Below are 19,145 nucleotides of genomic sequence, written 5' to 3'. Positions count from 1 at the left end.
ATAATACAAAGTCAAGGACGGAAATACTTCAGAAAAATTAACGATTTTTTTTTTTTTTTTTAATGTTACATTTAAGCTATAGCCTACAGCCGAAGACTTGACATAAAATAAACAAAAAAGAATGGTAGAAAACCTTTTTTCTTTTTTCCCTGGTACACATTTTTAACAAATGATTAATAACCCTACATACAAAATAATTCGATATTTGTTGCAAAATGTAATCTGTTCTTGAATCGCAAAGTTATTTGATATGTCGGATAATGTACATCTTTTCGTAGAGTAAGTTTGAGCAAGCTGTAGATGTGAGAGACAGGAGGTGGCAAAGATGTTTCTTTAAACTAATGTGTGTCAACTATTGAAAAAATATAAACTGGATTATGAAATTTAACCCTTTCCGACTATGGAACGGTAAATCCCATTTAAAAAAAAACATGTTCAGACTAGGGAACAGGAAATCCTGTTGTGTGTTTTCAGTTTGTATTTACCACCAAATTTGTCACATGTGCAATAGAGGCAGTGCTAACAACAACATCCTGTAGAGGTTTTACATGGTTTGCTGTGAGAATGTGCTCATGTATTCGGAATTTTCAACCTATTTGATATAACTGTTCTGTTAACTGCAATGGCGACATCCATTTTCTATAATACTGCCTTCACGGAAAATGACTGCGATAGTGATGTTTATTCGGAATGTGAGAGTGATAATTCCCATGGAATTCCACTAGCTGAAATACTATCACGAATTCAAGATGATATACCACTTTCGAGATTTGCACGTGGTCGGAGAGATTTTCTAAATGGGTTTATTCACTTACACATTTTTATAGAAATTTGATACGTTTTTATAACGAGTGATTTTTTTTTTTAATATACTTGTATAATAATGAGCTACCTGTCATAGAAAATTGATTTATGTTTATAAATATGTTTGAGCCAGTCTTCTACTATGAATAATAAATAAGTTATCAAATAACCATCTGTAAATTTATCCTTTGTTTAACTGTCAAATATATCAATTCCTGGGGCACTTTGATGCAATGGGTTAACGAGTCTGAAAGGGTTAAGATAGATAAAAATAAACTGATAATTAAAAAAGGATTAATTGTTTTACTTAGATGCCAGGGAATCGTCTAACAGGTCATTATATTTTCAAAATATTCTGGGGGAGCATACCCCTGTCTTGCATTATTATTTATAACCTGCTAAACATTATCTCCTTTTAAATAATTTTCTAAATAAGCTGCTGTCATTTTCATGATTTTTGGGGATGGGGCATTCTCATCTATGATCATGAAAATACTGATTTACCATACCGAGCAAATTTCAAAATATAGAAATTTTGGTATTGAAAAATGTTTCCTGCCATTTAGTAAAGCACTAACAATATATCTGATGAATGCAAAATTTGTTGTGTATAAATCAGACGAGAGCCTTGTGTATGGTATGGAATTTAATTTTATTTAGATGAAATTAGCGGGGGAGCCTAACCTCAGGCATGCATTTAAAGCCGAGTAGACATAAAATACTGCTCTATATCGGTGTCAGTATTGGTATTGTGTCAATACCAAATACCATACCGATACCAAGGTAAATTACCTTAAAAATACTTGTAATGATACCGAACCTCAAATTTCAATACCGCCCAGCTCTGTTTGTACAATGTAATGTCAGTAAGTCAGTATGAATACTGACATATTCTATTTATTTTTAGTCAATCAGTGTGAACGTTGCACTTGCAAGTCCTCTCCTCAGCCGATTTGATTTGGTTCTCGTTCTGCTCGACTCACAGAATGAAGAATGGGACAGAGTTGTGTCAAACTACATCTTACAAAACAAAGATCCAATTGGTAATTCAGGAATTGTCTTGTATTTACTCTTGTGTCAGAATGCATGTGTGCGTTTATGTATCTTTGACATTAACACAGTCATTATTGTGTAGGATATTAGAAACAGTTGTAACAAAGCAGTTAATCTCTCATCGGCTATGTTAATGTTTTAGGGCTGAGAGTTTCCAGTGGCTAGTTTCATTACCAGCCTGTATGTATACTAGCTGACATAATCTGACAGGGCTTCTAGATTATGGTAGCCCCACTCCCATGGTTAGTGATATTCAATGTTGGACTAGTAAATAACTACTATTGCCATGCCCGATGGCTAGTGAAAATATTTGGTCAAATGTTGCAGTTAAGTCTATTTTGTAAATATGAATATCCTACCCCTGCCCCCACTCCCACACCCCAATGTTAGTGTTTTTAAGCTCTATATCCCTGTTTAGGTGACGTATTCAATTATTACTGTTATTCAGTAAAATTGTATTAACTTAAAGTAAAGTTGAGCTAATGAATTTTTAATCATGGCCAGTAAATTTTTAAAATCAATGTTCCCATGGTTAGTGGATTTTATAAAAATTCTAGAAACCTTGTCTGATATCAAACGGAATCAGTTTTTCATCGGGTGAGGTGAGCTAACTGATACACTAAGTGAACACTGATTAATTCAGTTATAAAGTATATAATGTACTTCTTCGTTTGTCAGGTGAGGTTGATTCACCCACCCTGTGGAGCATGGAGAAGATGCAGGCCTACATGGCGCTTATCAAAACAATCAACCCACAGCTAACAAAGAGGGCCAGCAGGTAGTGTAATCTGTAACATTCTAACAGAGGGAGCCAGCAGGTAGTGTAATCTGTAACATTCTAACAGAGGGAGCCAGCAGGTAGTGTAATCTGTAACATTCTAACAGAGGGAGCCAGCAGGTGGTGTAATCTGTAACATTCTAACAGAGGGAGCCAGCAGGTAGTGTAATCTGTAACATTCTAACGGGGGGGGGGGGGGGGGGGGGCAGCAAGTAGTGTGTAACATTTTAACAGGGAGCCAACAGGTAGTGTAATCTGTAACATTCTAACAGAGGGAGCCAGCAGGTGGTGCAACATTCTAACAGGGAGCCAGCATGTAGTGTAATCTGTAACATTCTAACAGAGGGAGCCAGCAGGTAGTGTAATCTGTAACATTCTAACAGAGGGAGCCAACAGGTGGTGTAATCTGTAACATTCTAACAGAGGGAGCCAGCAGGTGGTGTAATCTGTAACATTCTAGCAGAGGGAGCCAGCAGGTGGTGTAATCTGTAACATTCTAACAGAGGGAGCCAGCAGGTGGTGTAATCTGTAACATTCTAACAGAGGGAGCCAGCAGGTGGTGTAATCTGTAACATTCTAGCAGAGGGAGCCAGCAGGTTGTGTAATCTGTAACATTCTAACAGAGGGAGCCAGCAGGTGGTGTAATCTGTAACATTCTAACAGAGGGAGCCAGCAGGTGGTGTAATCTGTAACATTCTAACAGAGGGAGCCAACAGGTGGTGTAATCTGTAACATTCTAACAGAGGGAGCCAGCAGGTGGTGTAATCTGTAACATTCTAACAGAGGGAGCCAGCAGGTGGTGTAATCTGTAACAGGGAGCCAGCAGGTAGTGTAATCTGTAACATTCTAACAGAGGAAGCCAGCAGGTAGTGTAATCTGTAACATTCTAACTAAGCTTACAGATGAAGACAGCAGATAATGTAATCTGTAGCATGTGATTTGTAACATTCTAACTTGGCTAACAAAGGAAATGTAATCTGAATCAGTTTATTGTATCTGCTATTGAATTGAATGTGTCTGGTGTTGAGTTGACTGTATCTGGTATTGAATTGACTGTATCTGGTATGGAATTGACTGTCTGGCATTGAGTTAACTGTCTGGTATTGAGTTAACTGCTTGGTATTGAATCGACTGTCTCATATTGAGTTGACTGTCTCCTATTGAGTTGACTCTAGTATTGAGTTGACTGTGTCTCATATTGAGTTGATTGTCTAGTATTGAGTTGACTGTGTCTCATATTGAGTCAAATGTGTCTCATATTTAGTTGATTATGTCTCATATTGAGTTGACTCTGGTATTGGGTTGACTGTGTCTTGTATTGAGTTGACTGTCTAGTATTGAGTTGACTGTCTTGTATTGAGTTGACTGTGTCTCTTATTGATTTGACTGTCTTGTACCGAGTTGACTGTCTCGTATTGAGTTGACTGTGTCTCATATTGAGTTGACTGTGTAGTATTGAGTTGACTGTGTCTCATATTGAGTTGACTGTGTCTCGTATTGAGTTGACTGTCTAGTATTGAGTTGACTGTGTGATATTGAGTCGACTGTGTCTCATATTGAGTTGACTGTCTAGTATTGAGTTGACTATGTCTCATATTGAGTTGACTGTGTCTTGTATTGAGTTGACCGTGTCTCGTATTGAATTGACTGTCTTGTAATGAGTTGACTGTCTCGTATTGAGTTGACTGTGTCTGGTATTGCAGGGTCCTACAAGCCTACTACCGAGCTCAGAGGAGTGCTGACGGTCGTAACGCCGCACGGACGACGATAAGACTGCTACAGAGTATGATCCGACTAGCTCAAGGTGGGAAACTGTTAATTATGTCAGGTTAACATGGGAAACAATGTAGATCTCAATTAGGTTACGGTGTAAAAAAGTTCATTAATTTTGTTTTTACTTAATAGGGATATGAAACAGTTATTAACAAGTCCTCTAAGACTAGACAAATTCTTGACATTGCTTTTTTTTTTAATAATGACTGGTGTTTGTTTATGTGTCAGCAAGCTGAAAACTTATTTAATAGTTAGAATGTTATAACTACACTAAGGAGACCGCACAAATGTTATTCTTCAGTAAGAAAATGATTTAATAGTGATAGAATGTGCTAGTGTCGGAGCAGTCAAATAAAGAAATGCTGATACATGTAACTTCTTTTACAGCACATGCCCGTCTGATGTTTCGAAATGATGTCACTGTGCAAGATGCTGTTGTAGCCGTCACTGTGATGGAGTCATCCATGCAGGTTGTTACATTAACTTCCAGTTCTTTCTGTGACTCTTAATTTCATTAATCATTACTCTGTTCTTTCTACGACTCATTTTCTTCATTATATCATTGCTCTGTTCTTTTTGTGACTCATGTAATTCAATACATCATCACAATGTGTCTGTCCTGTCTGTTATGTGTTTGATTACATCATTACTGTTTTCTTTCAGCAACTCATTTAATTAAGGACATCATACATTGTCACTGTTCTTTCTGTGACTTGCTTAATTAATTTAATCATCATTGTTTTTTCCTCTATTTGTTTATAAGATTTAAGCTGAATATAAAAATGTATTAAGTGATTTAGTGAACTGTATCAGAAAATCTAGCCTAAGCGGATTCAAGTTTCAGTTTGCCCAATAAAATATAACAAAGTTAATGGCCTTTAAAGAATTGTATTTATCTGATGTTCAAATTTAGCGGTTTAGGCACCTCATAATGAAATATATTCACCAATTCCAGGTTTAGTTGGTATTTGACAAATAAATAGGCTTAAACCTTGATTTCTTTCTGCTTGTTCACTCTTCCATCAAACAAATTATTAATTGGGTTACGTTTTGAAAGCTTCATAAATAAGCAGGTCACATGTATCTCCATCGTGAGTCATTTCAAACATTACTGGGCTTGCACTGAATTGTGTTAGAATGAGTTGAGTTGATGAAATGCGTCATGTCAAGATTAAAGTGTTACCTAAGTGAATATGTAAAAGATGAAACAATGTTTTTCAGACAAGTGTTAACAAATAAGTACACAAGCATACAGAACGACTTTCTTGTGACAAAACATTCCAATTGATTTCTGAGCATCAAAGCTGAGCAGTAGTAAATGACAAATTTTAAAGAAATTAATTTAAAATAGTAAACTCTAAATACCTTAGAGCAAAGTGACCAGGGGCCTAATTCACAAAGCTCTCTTAGGCTCTGTTAGACAACAAAGCATTCTCTTTGCAAGTCTTTTAGCATTGCACTGCGATATCGCAAAGTTGCGAGAGTTTAGTGAATTAGGCCCCTGGTTTTGAGAGTGATTGGCGACACTTTTACACGGCATCTTACTTGATCATGTTTATCTAGAAATGTTGATGTTTCAGGGTGCGGCTCTGCTGGGAGGAGTGAATGCTCTTCACACTGCGTTTCCTGAAAACGCTGAAGATGAATATCGGTTACAAGGTGAATTGTTTTTAAACTATTTGATATAATGGGCGGGATGTAGCCCAGTGGTAAGGAGTTCGATTAATGTGCGGTCGGTCTAGGATCGATCCCCATTGGTGGACTCATTGGTCTATTTCTCATTACAGCCAGTGCTCCACAACTGGTGTAACAATGGCTGTGGTATGTACTATCTTGTCTCTGGGATGGTGCATATAAAAGATCACTTGCTGCTAATCAAAAAAGAGTAGTCCATGAAGTCTTCTTCTCTCAATATATGTGCCGTCCTTAACCATATGTCTGATGCCATATAACAGTAAAATAAAATGTGTTGAGTGCGTCGTTAAATAAAACATTTCCTTCCTTCGTTCATTTGATCTAAACATTGTCCTTCATTCCATTGTATTGATTCAGTCTAAACCTCAAATCAAATAGACCTAATTGTGTCAGTGGTACTTACTTCTGGTCAGATGACATTAACTTCTGGTTTGAGTTTTATTTGCAATACCATTATTTCAATTAAATATTATATATGCTAGTTCATGTTATTTGTTACAATGACTAGTCATTTACTCTTCAGCTATGTTAGCCAGTGAGAGTGCTTACTTTTGAAAGTTGCTGTTTTGTGAGTATTTCAGTGAGAGTGCTTACTTTTGAAAGTTGCTGTTTTGGGAGTATTTCAGTGAGATTGCTTGTTTTTGAAAGTTGCTGTTTTGTGAGTATTTCAGTGAGATTGCTTGTTTTTGAAAGCTGTTTTGTGAGTATGCTAAAAGTGGTCACAAGAAAACATTCACTGGAGGTTGTTTCTTGAAAAACACCAGTACCTTATTGTAACTTGCTTGTCTGCAAATGACAAACAGTTTAAAACCATCCAATTGTTTAAGTTCTTAAACTGTGAGACCTCATACAAAGTGTGGTCATTTGATTCCGATATTCTGCATATTATTTCATCATATGTACTTGGGAAGATCGCTTACAAAGTTGGAGGTAGAGAGAAAGGGAAAGAGGGGTGGAGGTAGAGAGAAAGAGGGTGGAGGCAGAAAGGGGGTGGAGGCAGAGAGAAAGAGGGAGACACAAAGAGAATGGGGAACAGACGGGGTAAGAGAAAGTTAAGATAGATAGTAACATGAATCACTTTCTATTTTTCAAACAGCCGAGATGATTCTAACAAGACTTGCTCTAACAGACCTGATGGAGGAGGAACTCAACGAAATGACGAGACTGAAAAACCAGCCACAGAAAGAGAAACGAGAGACAGAAATCACGCAATGTGATGTAGATGGGAGAAGTGACCTGTCCAATGACAGGACTGAACGTGGAGAGGTAGAAAACCAGTCTAACTCGGATCGCACATCTTACCTGGAAACAGAAAGTGAAAAATCTAAAGAACCAACCAGTCCAATTGTAATTCATTCATCTTTAACGAATCAGGACAGAAGTGGGGCAAAACATTCCACCAATCAGAATGAAAAGAATTCAGAGTTACCAGCCAATCAAATTGAAGGTAGTATATCACATTCTGCCAGTCAGAATAATAAACAAATTGAAAGTAATGTAAGTGAAGATATTACATCTGGCAGCAGTAATACTAACACACAGAATCAGTCGCAGAGAAAAAACTACAGCAATTACCAGGAAAAGAATGAAGACAAGACCGCACATCCTACTGAAAAGGGACAAAACTCTTCCAGGGACGGTACATCTTCCAGGCAGGTTAATTCTACTGCAGAGGACACTGCATCTACCAAGGAAAATATTTTGTCAAAGAAATCAAATATCTTTATTAACCAATCAGATTTGTTCAATTCTTCAGACCTTTCTGATCTTCTGAATACAAGTAATGAAGATGATGATGATGAAAACCAGCAGGTTGTCGCGAGACCGGTAAACAGTTTACGTACATTGTTCTCCGTGGACCGGAGCAATGAGTCGACAGTTAACCAGCAGCCAGCACACACACTGCTGAAGACTTCACGACAAATCAAAACTCACTGCAGCAGTAGTGATTCCGTGCCCAAGTCAGAAAACCAAAGTCGTACAAGTAAACTGGTTTGTGTGAGAAATAAGTCTGGACCGACAGTAAAACACAGTACAGCAAAACGAGTAAAGCTGAACAGTGGCGATAAAACTAAACTTGAATCATTGCCTCGTAAACAGTCTGCCAATGAGAGATTGAAATCAAACTCGGTACTGAATTTACAAAGCAGCAATACAGGATTAAGTAGAAACATCCCTAAAACAACTCTACACAAGCTGAGTCGGTTTGCTTTTGAACCCAAGAACAAGAAGAATATTAACGACAGTCACAATACATGGAATTCAGGACTTTTCTCTGGTAACACTTGGGTGAGTAATGATCAGTGCAGCCCAGATTGGGAATGTGTTAATCGGAAAGAAAAACCTTCAAAAGACCCCACTGCTGGAGGTGAAATATCCACACAGAAATCCTCAAGTCATGTAGTACAGATTGGCAGCAAGACTGGCAGCGAAATGGCAGACACGGACAGAAATCACTTGTGTGAGAAACAAGTTGTGAATATAGACCTCTCGCAGAAAGTGCTGGTTTCTCCTCTGTCAGTATCTGAATCCCAGGAGTCGGTAGATGTGCCAGGTTCTAGAGGTGGGAAGTGTGACGTCTGGCCGGGTGTTGGGGGAACTCCTTCAGAATCCATTGAACACCCATCTCGGTCAGCCACTGTGAGGAACTCAAGTCCCGCTTGGCTAACAAAGCTCAAGTCACAAAAACATCCACCCATCTTTGCCATTGCTGATGATGATCTCAGTGACTTTGACCTCGACCTTAATTTTACAAATCCAGCAAAGAAAAAAAAAGTATTGTAAAACAAAGTGTGTTATGTATTAAAACCTTTGAATAATGAACCCCCTTTCGTCCACAAATTATTAGCACTTAAAATCAGGTCTTAGGACTTCTTTCTATTGTGATTTCGTGCATGGAAATGTGCTTTAACATATTTTGTTTTTACAAGCAGATTCCTGTACAAAAAAGTGGTCAGTGTACTATAAAGCTGCTCGTAAATACTTCCAATTCACATATATGGTAAATTGCTCAATATATTGTGTATATGCACTATATCGATACTTACACATTAATAAAAAGTGGGCCTAACTTTGAATTGTGCATCACTTTGAACTGTACACCATGGGGTCAGTCCTAGACTATTTTATAGGGCCATGCTCCATGCTTGCTGTCAAATTTTCTCATAAACGAAGCCCAGGGCTTTTTGCATAATTACCTCCCTTGTGGGGTCATACCAAAACACTAACACCACTTATGAAGTGATTGCAGAGGCGGTTGAAGGATCCCCGCAATCCCATTGAGGGGAGGTGGAAAATGACCTGGGGAAGATAAATGTAGACATCACCACAGGACCTGTAGCACGTGCAACATGTGCTACTAGGATAAACCAGCTGGACTTAAGTTTATGAGGCCTTATATCTTCTCATCGAGCCTGGCAATGCCCCAGTCTGGGTTGAGCCAAGCAATTCCTGTATTGGTATAAGACACGAACCCAAGGCTGGTACGACTGGTTAGTTTAATTAACATATGAAAAATAGGGCCCACGTGCACTATCTTGTTTTATTGGTTGTAATTTCTAGATTCATAGATTTATTTCTTTGTCAAGTCTTGCCATTGATTAAATCCAATACACAGATCTATATATTTGGGCACTTTCGCTCTAGTTCAATGTATATGAATTCATGTCCAACGTGCTTGCTTATTAACTCATTGTATATGATTTTGAAATATATTGCAAAAAAAACAACCAACAAAAGTAGCATTTTTGGACTGATTTTAATGTATGCGTAGCATTACACAATTTTTGAAAGAAATCTCAAGACATAGAAACTTCATCCACACAACTCGACACCTGTATACAAAAGAACAGGTTATATATAATTCTACGTTTGCACCAATATTATACATATTCATATACTAGATTACTAGTAGCATATTAAACATATTGAGCACAGAATCTTACTTACTAATACATGTACAGTTTGTGGTATAGCAAAACAAAGGGGAAAAGGTCAGAGGTAGATAACACCTATAACAAGAACTTGGAGCATGTGGAGGATTATAAAGTGGAGGATTATAAAGTGGAGGATTATAAAGTCAAATCTGGAGTTGACTGATGTAAGCATCAGAAAAAAAAATCTTGGATCATAAAGTTAAACTGTAGTTGACTGATGTAAGCATCAGGAAAAAAAAATCTTGGATCATTAAGTCAAATTTACCTGGATTAGAGTCATGTAATCTGAAGGAAAAAAACTCTTCAGAGCAATAAACACCACACCAATAAATAGACAGAACTTCACATACTAGTTGTTTTGATATGTTATTTATTGCACAAGTTTATAATGTGCAAGAATATACCACGAGACCGCGTAGTGGTAAAATGGTATAAATCTTGTGCACTATAAACAAGTGCAATAAATAACATTGAAAAACAACTGGTATATGGTTCTGTATTTATTACATAACACATTTCTGTATTATGATTAACAAAAGTTTAATTAAATAACACAACTTTCTTTGTTTGGAAAGTTGATTGAATTTTATGGAATTGATGAAACACTGAGTGCCTTGTTAGGAACATGATGTCATTTGGGTGAACACATGTTCAATAAAAGATTTTTTTTACTGCTGTCAGAATTTTCTTTATTACCATAGTAAGATTAAATGGGTATGTAATAAATATCAGTGGTGTTAGTGTTATTACAGTTCTAATAGGTAACACTATACATTGCCTTATGCTACTGGTGGTCTTATGGTCATTAGTACTAATAGTTAATGAACATATGTTTTATGACATCATTGGTCATTAGTCCAGATTATTATAATGGATGCTGCTTTATCACACTGATGACATTTGTCATCATAGTCCAAATACATTGCATTATCACTGCAAGTGTTAATGTCATTATAATTTTCAGTTAACAGTAGCACAAAATGTGGCTGGATTGTTCTGACAGTACCTGACCGAACCCCATATTTGATCCTATATTTGTCACTCATTTCAGCTGTGCTCAATATGTTAAATGCTGTTTGCCATTTTTCATTCAGTTGTCGAACAAAATCACAAAGAATCTACTATTCTGCATAAATATGAGACCCACAGGGCCCCGTGAAGCTCGCCTCACAACATCATTCTATAAATACAGCTAGCTCACTTTAAAATATATATTCTCCAACAAGGAATATCTACTCACAGAAAAGTGGTGTGGCCTGTCGTTGATCGTTAAATTGTATAATTATACAAAATGATAATTACATTAAAAATCTGTATCTTCGATACAAGAGTATCAAATTAAATTTCCTATTTTTTGGTTACCTAAATTAATGAATTTTCACTGTGTTGATGTGGCAGTTTCCGAGGTTGTACCATGTCAATGTCATACCTTCAAACTTAAATTCTTAGTTTATGTACAAGGCTGATGTGAAAATTATGTTTTATAAAATATGGCACAATGTCTCGGTACTAAAATGCTGTATAAAATGTTCTAAATTTACATATTATTACTGAACTTTCATTTGTTGGTTTATTTTATTTGAACTCGAAGAAATTCCCAGACGGACGGACACAAAATTATAATGCCAGAATAATCTTAATAATTAAATTAGTAACATTTCTCAGCAGTGATATAATCTAATTAATATACTGATGAAATACAGGTCATTAATTATAACCGTGATGTATATTGAAGAAACACCAGTGATGAAATACACATGTGAACACATGATGATGATGATGATGATGATGAGATACTCTAAATTAATATACAGTGGTGAGATATAGTAAGTAATACACAGTGATGAGTTACACTAGTTATTACACACAAATGCACACTGATAAATACATACGTTGACAGTCTCATTGTTGACCTATGACATGACAATATATGATAATGATAATTTACAAACTGTGCTACAACATTTATCATATTTATTAAATGTTCTACATTCTACAAGAAATCTTGTCATTATTTATATCATAGCCTTCAGGAAAGGGTTGGCATGTTGCACAATAAAACAAGCAAGGCAGTGTTTAGTAGGTGATGTTTTACTAACAGTTATTGTTATTATTTAAATAATAGCTGAACTGTTCAAATTATTCAGCAGGTACTTCGCCCAACACTATTATCCCCTTTGACAAATACCAACACATTTGTAAATTGCCACTCCCAATAAAAAATAGCTTATAGTAACATGTTAAATTAAATTGTAATGCATTGTACAAAGTACTTTTAACAGGAAAATATGAATATATCTCTAAATATACTGATTAAGACCTTTTCACCAGTTGTCGCTAAGCAACAATGTAAACAAAACATTACAACTAACTTTGGTATTAAAAGGTGCCAACAGAAATGTAATGATAAAATATTAATAAACTTTTTAATAGTATGACATTTTTCAACATGACAAACAATTAAAGTTAAACACTTTAAGACATTTCTAAAATATATAAATAAAAATATTAATATGCAGAACTGCCAATTGTTAAATCTCATACTGTAAAATATATATACTTGTGATGAAATACATTATACCCTATCACAACTGAGTTGATTAGCTACAAGTGCCTGAGATATTGGGTTAATGATTTCAGTACAATAATACATAACAGTTATCGTTTATCTACACTGGAGACATGTGTGCGTGTGTGTGTGTGTGCGTGCGTGTGTGTGTGTGCGTGCGTGCGTGTGTTCCGGCCCTTGTGTCTAATGTATTTGTGGCTTGCATTTGGCGAATCTACACCAACTGCATTCCGACAACAATTAGTAAAATAATTCCACTCACTAATATTCTGACAGCTGCACAATGGTGTTCAGAGAACATACTTGAGATAAAGTATTACACTAATATGTTTGAAGTGCATGTACTAGTATTACAACACTAACAAGTGAAATATTAATATAACACAAACACGTTAAGTACTAGTATTATAACACTATCACTCGTGAGGTACTAGTATTACAACACTAACAAGTGAAATATTAATATAACACAAACACATGTTAAGTACTAGTATTATAACACTATCACTCGTGAGGTACTAGTATTACAACACTAACACCGACGAAGTAGTAGTACAACACAAAGAAATGTGACATACTAACACACATGATGTACTAGTATTGCAACATGAACTAATGTTATAACACTACATGTATATCACATGAAGTACTTGTATTATGAGATGTGAAATACTAGTATTATAACACTAACACATTGTAAAATTGTTAATGCAGTACTAGCATTTCTTTTTAAAAAGATTTGTTTTAAAAAGCTAGCTGCCTGCATCATTACTGATGTGAATGTCAGAACAATAAAATAGATTGAAAACCTGTGTTAAAACAAAAATACATAGCATAGCTATTGAAGTAAAATCGGGATGAATATAAAATTTATGGATATCTGAAATCAGTTATTAATTAAAAACCCAGATGAACCTAAAACGTTCAGTTATCTGTAATCAATTATGTTATTAAAACAAATACATGTATAAAAGTATCTGCAGTCACATATTTCTATTTGTAAAAACCTGAATTAACACAAATATAAAAATAAACATTTAGCTTAGAATAAACGTGTACCTGCAGTCATATTATTAAAATAAACACAAGTTAAAATAAACGTTATTAGCTTTAGTCATATAGTTTTTAAAAGTTAGACATGTGGCAATTTAATTATAACAGAACATCTGCAGTCTTTGGCAATGTAAACAATTGCCATACCACAGAGAATTGACAATTATTAAGTGTATTTGGGATGTCGATCTATAATACAAGTTGACTGTAGATTGTCTAGTTTTTATTTGTGCTATTACTTGCTTTGTTTGCCTTCAGATTTTCTTCTTTTTTAATTTCGAGATTTTTGTTTACTTGTTGACATGACAAATTTAAACAAGTAGAGATTTCAGTCTACATGCGTTAAGACACGAGATCATATGGTGACCAGTAAACATCATCTCACATTAACCAATGCTTGTGTAACCAGCACACTGAACAATAAACAACTTATACAAAACACTCACTCATAAAATTAACATATGGTGGAACACAGATTTAAATATTCATCTGCACTGCTATGTGTACATAAAAATTAATAAATAGGTTTTGGGTATTTTGAATTTGTGAATTCTGCACTTGTTATGACAACTAAATTAAATTTTACACCTGACTGTAACCTTGTTGTACTTTTTATTACTAGAAGACATTAGAATAGTTATTTTTTAACATGTTATTGATAGACATGGTTAAATTTTACAATGATGTTGGACACCACAAAGCCAGTGCTTTGTTATGTTTATAGTACTGTATTTTCTAAATTATTTTATGTACTTTTTAAATTATTTTTAAGTTATGTATGACTGGCTGCATTTTATTTTATATATATGAATGAAACAATTGTTTTGAAAATGTTATGTACTCAAAAAACACCCCTCCCTCCCCCTTGTTTTATAATTCATCCCACACTACCCCTCTCCTACCTGATGTTATGTAATTATTGAACGGCCCCTTTCACAGAAATAAATTAACAAGAATTTAATAAAATACAACACTACTTGAACCATTCTACAACTGTTCAACAGCAAATAACCAAGATATGCTTAGGCCACACTGTTTTTTTTTTAGGATTATGGATTTTTTTTTGAAGGAGGCAATGTCGGAGGATGGAATAAAATTAAAATAAAATTCACCAAATTCCTGTTGTTATTTTTTTATTTTTTTTTGTATTACGGATGTTTTCAGTAAGACGACCAATTTCAGTCAAAACAATGACGTCAACACGTTGTTTTGTGACGTATATTGGCCATACTGAATGCGTTTGGTGTAAATCTCAAACTTGTCGACAGATGAAATGAAATTTCAGCAAAGTCGGAGTTGGGTATAAATTAAAGTATTAAAACCATTCAAAACATACTTTGTACTACTTTTAATAAAAATCCATCAAGATAAACATATTAATTAATTTATGAAATGTCAAGGGAGAGAACGATTCTTCGGCACTCCGTTTCAGATGGGATTGAATTCCATTTTTCTATATACCACTCCACTCCAGGTTGCACCACACCAAATAAAATACTTCCGGATCGAAGCTGAAAGTGCACCGACAAAACCTTACGGAGATGGAATTGGATGGTCTTGTAAATACTGATTTAGCTTTATATTTCAAGGCTTGTATTTTTATTTATTTCGTATTTCCCGACACCGCCACTGTAAAAATCATAAGTAGGCGGGAAAATAAAATAAGAAATTGGCTGAAAACTGAATTTTAATTTTTTTTCAATTTTGGCAAAATTAACGTTGGCGGATCCGTAATCCGAAAAAAAAAAAAAAGTGTGGCCATAGGGCTACAGTGTATTCATACTTGTTTAAAGTTTTCTTACAAAAATATTGTGAGTAGTGTGTTTTTCAAACAATTTTTAAACTGAGCTAGCCACATTGTGATAGCAATTATCCATCAAGTGTTCCATATACACACGACAGTTTACTCCCTGAAAATAAATGTACATATTGAAACATAATTAAAATTAATATCAATACCAGACATGAGATCTACCGAGGTTACAAATAGCTTTACAAAAATAATATATTAAATAACGCCACACAGATGAAATAATGAAACCAATTGATTTTATGTTGTGAATACTACCTGAAATTGTCTACCTGAATGATCTGAGAAAATGACCATACTGACCAATATTTTGTTCATCAGTTAGAATACAGAACAGACAAATTACACAAAGTCCCTCAAACACGGTCAACAAAGTAAACTATTTTATTTGGTAATACACTACAGTGGTAAAACACTGGAGTTATAAAATGTCTATCTGAACCATAATGATATGGCAAACTATGAAGAACTGTGCTACCAAAGTCGACATATTATTGCTGTAACTGTTTAACCCTGATATCAGCAACCACTGGATGGTGTTTAATTACTTCCTGAGTAAGACAAATCAAAACCTGTAGAAAATCCTTAACTGTGTAGTGAGGAAAGATGATACATTATACAACATTTAAACCTGTACAATACAGCATACGGTTTCTGCATTTTAGCACTGTTCAATATTATCTCCACATTTTCACATAATTCTGCATTTTAGCATAATTCTGTACTTTCACGTGATTTTACATTTTCACAATTCTACACTTTCGCATAATTCTACATTTTTGAATATTTTGCACTTTCGCATAATTCTGTATTTTAGCATAATTCTGCACTTCAACATAATTTTGCATTCTAGCACAATTCTGCATTGACATAATTCTGATTCATCGCATAATACAGAACTTTTAAATGTATAATTCTGCATCTTAGCACAACCAAAATATTAATATTAAAGCAGTAGACCCTAGTTGTTAGGTGGTGTCAATTTTTTTTTACCATTACACCCTTTTTATCTTTGACAACATTTTGTTTAAATTGTTAATTCTGGCAAATCCAATGTGTTTTGGTTATCCTAGTGTTTGAGGTAGCTTAACATTAATTTTATGCAAAACAAAAACAGTCCACACTTCAAAAACTAGTGTCATCAGCTTTAAAGGTGTTTGTTGCGAAGACATATCATTATTTAATTACGCCTTGATTGGGTTTTTTTCAAAAATATGTCCAAATAATGTGTTTCTCTTTTAAGGAAATATCTTTCCAAAAAGGCTCAAGGCCTACTCTTTTTTCAGTAGAATAAATACATGTATATTGTTGTTTTGTTTTGTTTTGAATGAACACTCTTTTTATGTATCATCATACAGATTACCAGAAGTGTTTTTAATAACACTTGTAGAAATCATGCTAAAACAGTCATTTGTTAAAATAGCAGACCCAAAAGTACAATAAGATATGAGAAACATTCATTCAAATAACTAATGACACAGACTAAATTAAATACGATTTTATGCAGACTTTGCACACCGATTCTTAACAATACAATATACCCTCAACACATTGAATCCTGTGTTAACAATACAAAGGTAAAAGATTAGCACTTAGAATGAAACATCTCAACATATTTTAAACATGAAATAAATGTATATAAAAACATAAATTTAAATCAAATGATAACAAGACGAACACAAATTTGTACTCCAGTGCCTACCTGAATAAGCCGGCCATCTGGTTTAACGTGACCATTCTCATATGAATGGCGCCAGTTTAGTTTTCTACAGGTCACCACAAAACAACATTTAAAGGAGAGATGTCTGGGGTAAGCTCAGCCAGCCGTTTGTCACAAATGCTTGCTAGACTTGGTATTACGCTGCACATTAAACTAAATGACCACTGCAGGAACCAGTCAAAACAGTTTGCAAATATTTAGCGATAAACAGATGGCTGAATTTAGGCCAGGTCCTGGTATTATCAGGGCTAGTTCTGGCAGTCGCCAAATTCGCCAAACTGGCAAATTTTATTTTGATTTGGCAAAATAATTCTACTACATTTTATTATAAAATAACTGGTTTTCTGCCATTTTTGAAGTTTAATAAATAATTTGGCTAAACTTACTGTACTAAACCAAATGACCACTGCGGGAACCAGTCAAAACAGTTTGCAAATATTTAGCAATAAACAGCTGGCTGAATTTAGGCCAGGTCCTCAACAATAAATCTTTACGAGAATGCTTATACGGGTACAGCCAAAACACCTGCCATGATTAGGAGGGGATAAAGACCAATGAGACAAGTACCAGAGTTCAGTTGACCAATGAGACAATAAAATTAAAGTTATACGCTTCAACAGTCAGTAGCACATGTAGACTTACTTTTAATGCCAGACACTGGTGTTGGCCGCAAGCCTGTCGCATTTTGTTTGTGGCGCCAGTGTCACGTCAAACTCTCAAACACTTATTTATTGTCTATGAATAGGTGTTCCTCAAGTTCTTCACCATTCATCTGTGATTGTGTACAATGCAAGTGGCCACTATTTTTAAAAGGCGACACAGATTTCGTCCTCCGGTGACTGACACGGCAAAGTCAAGCTGGTCAAAGCGAAGTTTGGGCTCACTTCGTCCGCTCGTGTGAACCCTGGCGAGCCCTGGTTCAACATATGACGAACTGAACTAGTACTTTACACTTCCTGTACAGTCATGAGAAACAATAATGCTGTTGTTACCATTTTCTGTGTAGATCAGGGACAAGTTCAGCCAACAGTTTGTCAGAGATGCTTGCTATAATATATTTTACTCTGTACGTTAAACCGAATGACCACTTTGGGAACCAGTCAAATTAGCGAAAAACGGCTGGCTGAATATAGGCCTAAACAATGCAAAGTGTATTATTCAGTTCAGATGCTTTATGAAAACTAACTACAAATGCCCACATGTGAAACTTATTGGGCCGAATTTACAAAGCCTTTTTGGATTACATGCATGTAACTACATACATTTACAATGCCTAAACGCTTGACTTTAAAAAAAACAGGCTTGGTAAATTTGGCCTATTATTTTTCCTGTACAAGCCCAGTTGTAAATGTCGAACACTGAATCATCTTATATACACAAACTGGTGTAAACACACATATATATATATATACGCACCAATACTGCCACAACAATATTTGTCAAAAAGTATACCCATACATGAACAGACACTTTTTTTCAAACATTTTAACATCATACATGTATTATAAATTATCTATCATAAAGAAACATGCCTACAAGTTGAACACTCAAAACCTGATCAAGAGGAATCTTCGTTTTAAAATGCCACATTTTCTGGTCCATATGCAGTGAGTTGAGAAAGCAGTATTCTCAAGATGTTTCTGCTTAGATTGCTCAAGTGGTCGCTTAATTCAGGTTTTAGAGTAACATAATCACTCGAGCCAAAATACACGATTTTCAGCACACAGTACTTATCTGACCACATATATGTAATAATGGTTTTATATGAAGAGTTTTTAGCTGACCACATACTAATGGTGTTATGTGAGAAAGTTTCTTTTTATTTTAGCTCAGTGATAGAAATAAGCAGAATTTTCCACTAGTCCACCAGACAAGTTATATCTGAAAATCTACTTGTCATCCAACATTTTCACTTGTCCAGTTTTATTCAAGAGCAAGGACAATGTTTTTGATTG

At 35.1% G+C, this 19,145-nt stretch overlaps 1 protein-coding gene across 2 annotated transcripts in view; it reads left to right on the top strand.

The window, feature by feature from the left end:
* LOC121382318 (DNA helicase MCM9-like) overlaps positions 1-8,926 on the top strand; it is a 32,186-nt gene extending 23,260 nt beyond the window's left edge. For both annotated transcript variants that reach the window (XM_041511898.1, XM_041511899.1), the window contains exons 14-19: positions 1,712-1,847; positions 2,536-2,635; positions 4,339-4,439; positions 4,796-4,878; positions 5,989-6,067; positions 7,200-8,926. In XM_041511898.1, the coding sequence (XP_041367832.1) occupies positions 1,712-1,847; positions 2,536-2,635; positions 4,339-4,439; positions 4,796-4,878; positions 5,989-6,067; positions 7,200-8,887 (2,187 nt within the window). In that variant the 3' untranslated portion in view covers positions 8,888-8,926. The remainder of the gene's footprint in view (positions 1-1,711; positions 1,848-2,535; positions 2,636-4,338; positions 4,440-4,795; positions 4,879-5,988; positions 6,068-7,199) is intronic.
* The last annotated feature ends 10,219 nt before the right edge of the window (positions 8,927-19,145 follow it).

The sequence above is a fragment of the Gigantopelta aegis genome, chromosome 9 (assembly GCF_016097555.1).
Source record: "Gigantopelta aegis isolate Gae_Host chromosome 9, Gae_host_genome, whole genome shotgun sequence".
In the NCBI taxonomy this organism is placed as follows: domain Eukaryota; kingdom Metazoa; phylum Mollusca; class Gastropoda; order Neomphalida; family Peltospiridae; genus Gigantopelta; species Gigantopelta aegis.
Note: the sequence above shows the minus strand (reverse complement) of the source record. Positions and strands in the feature narration are given on the sequence as shown.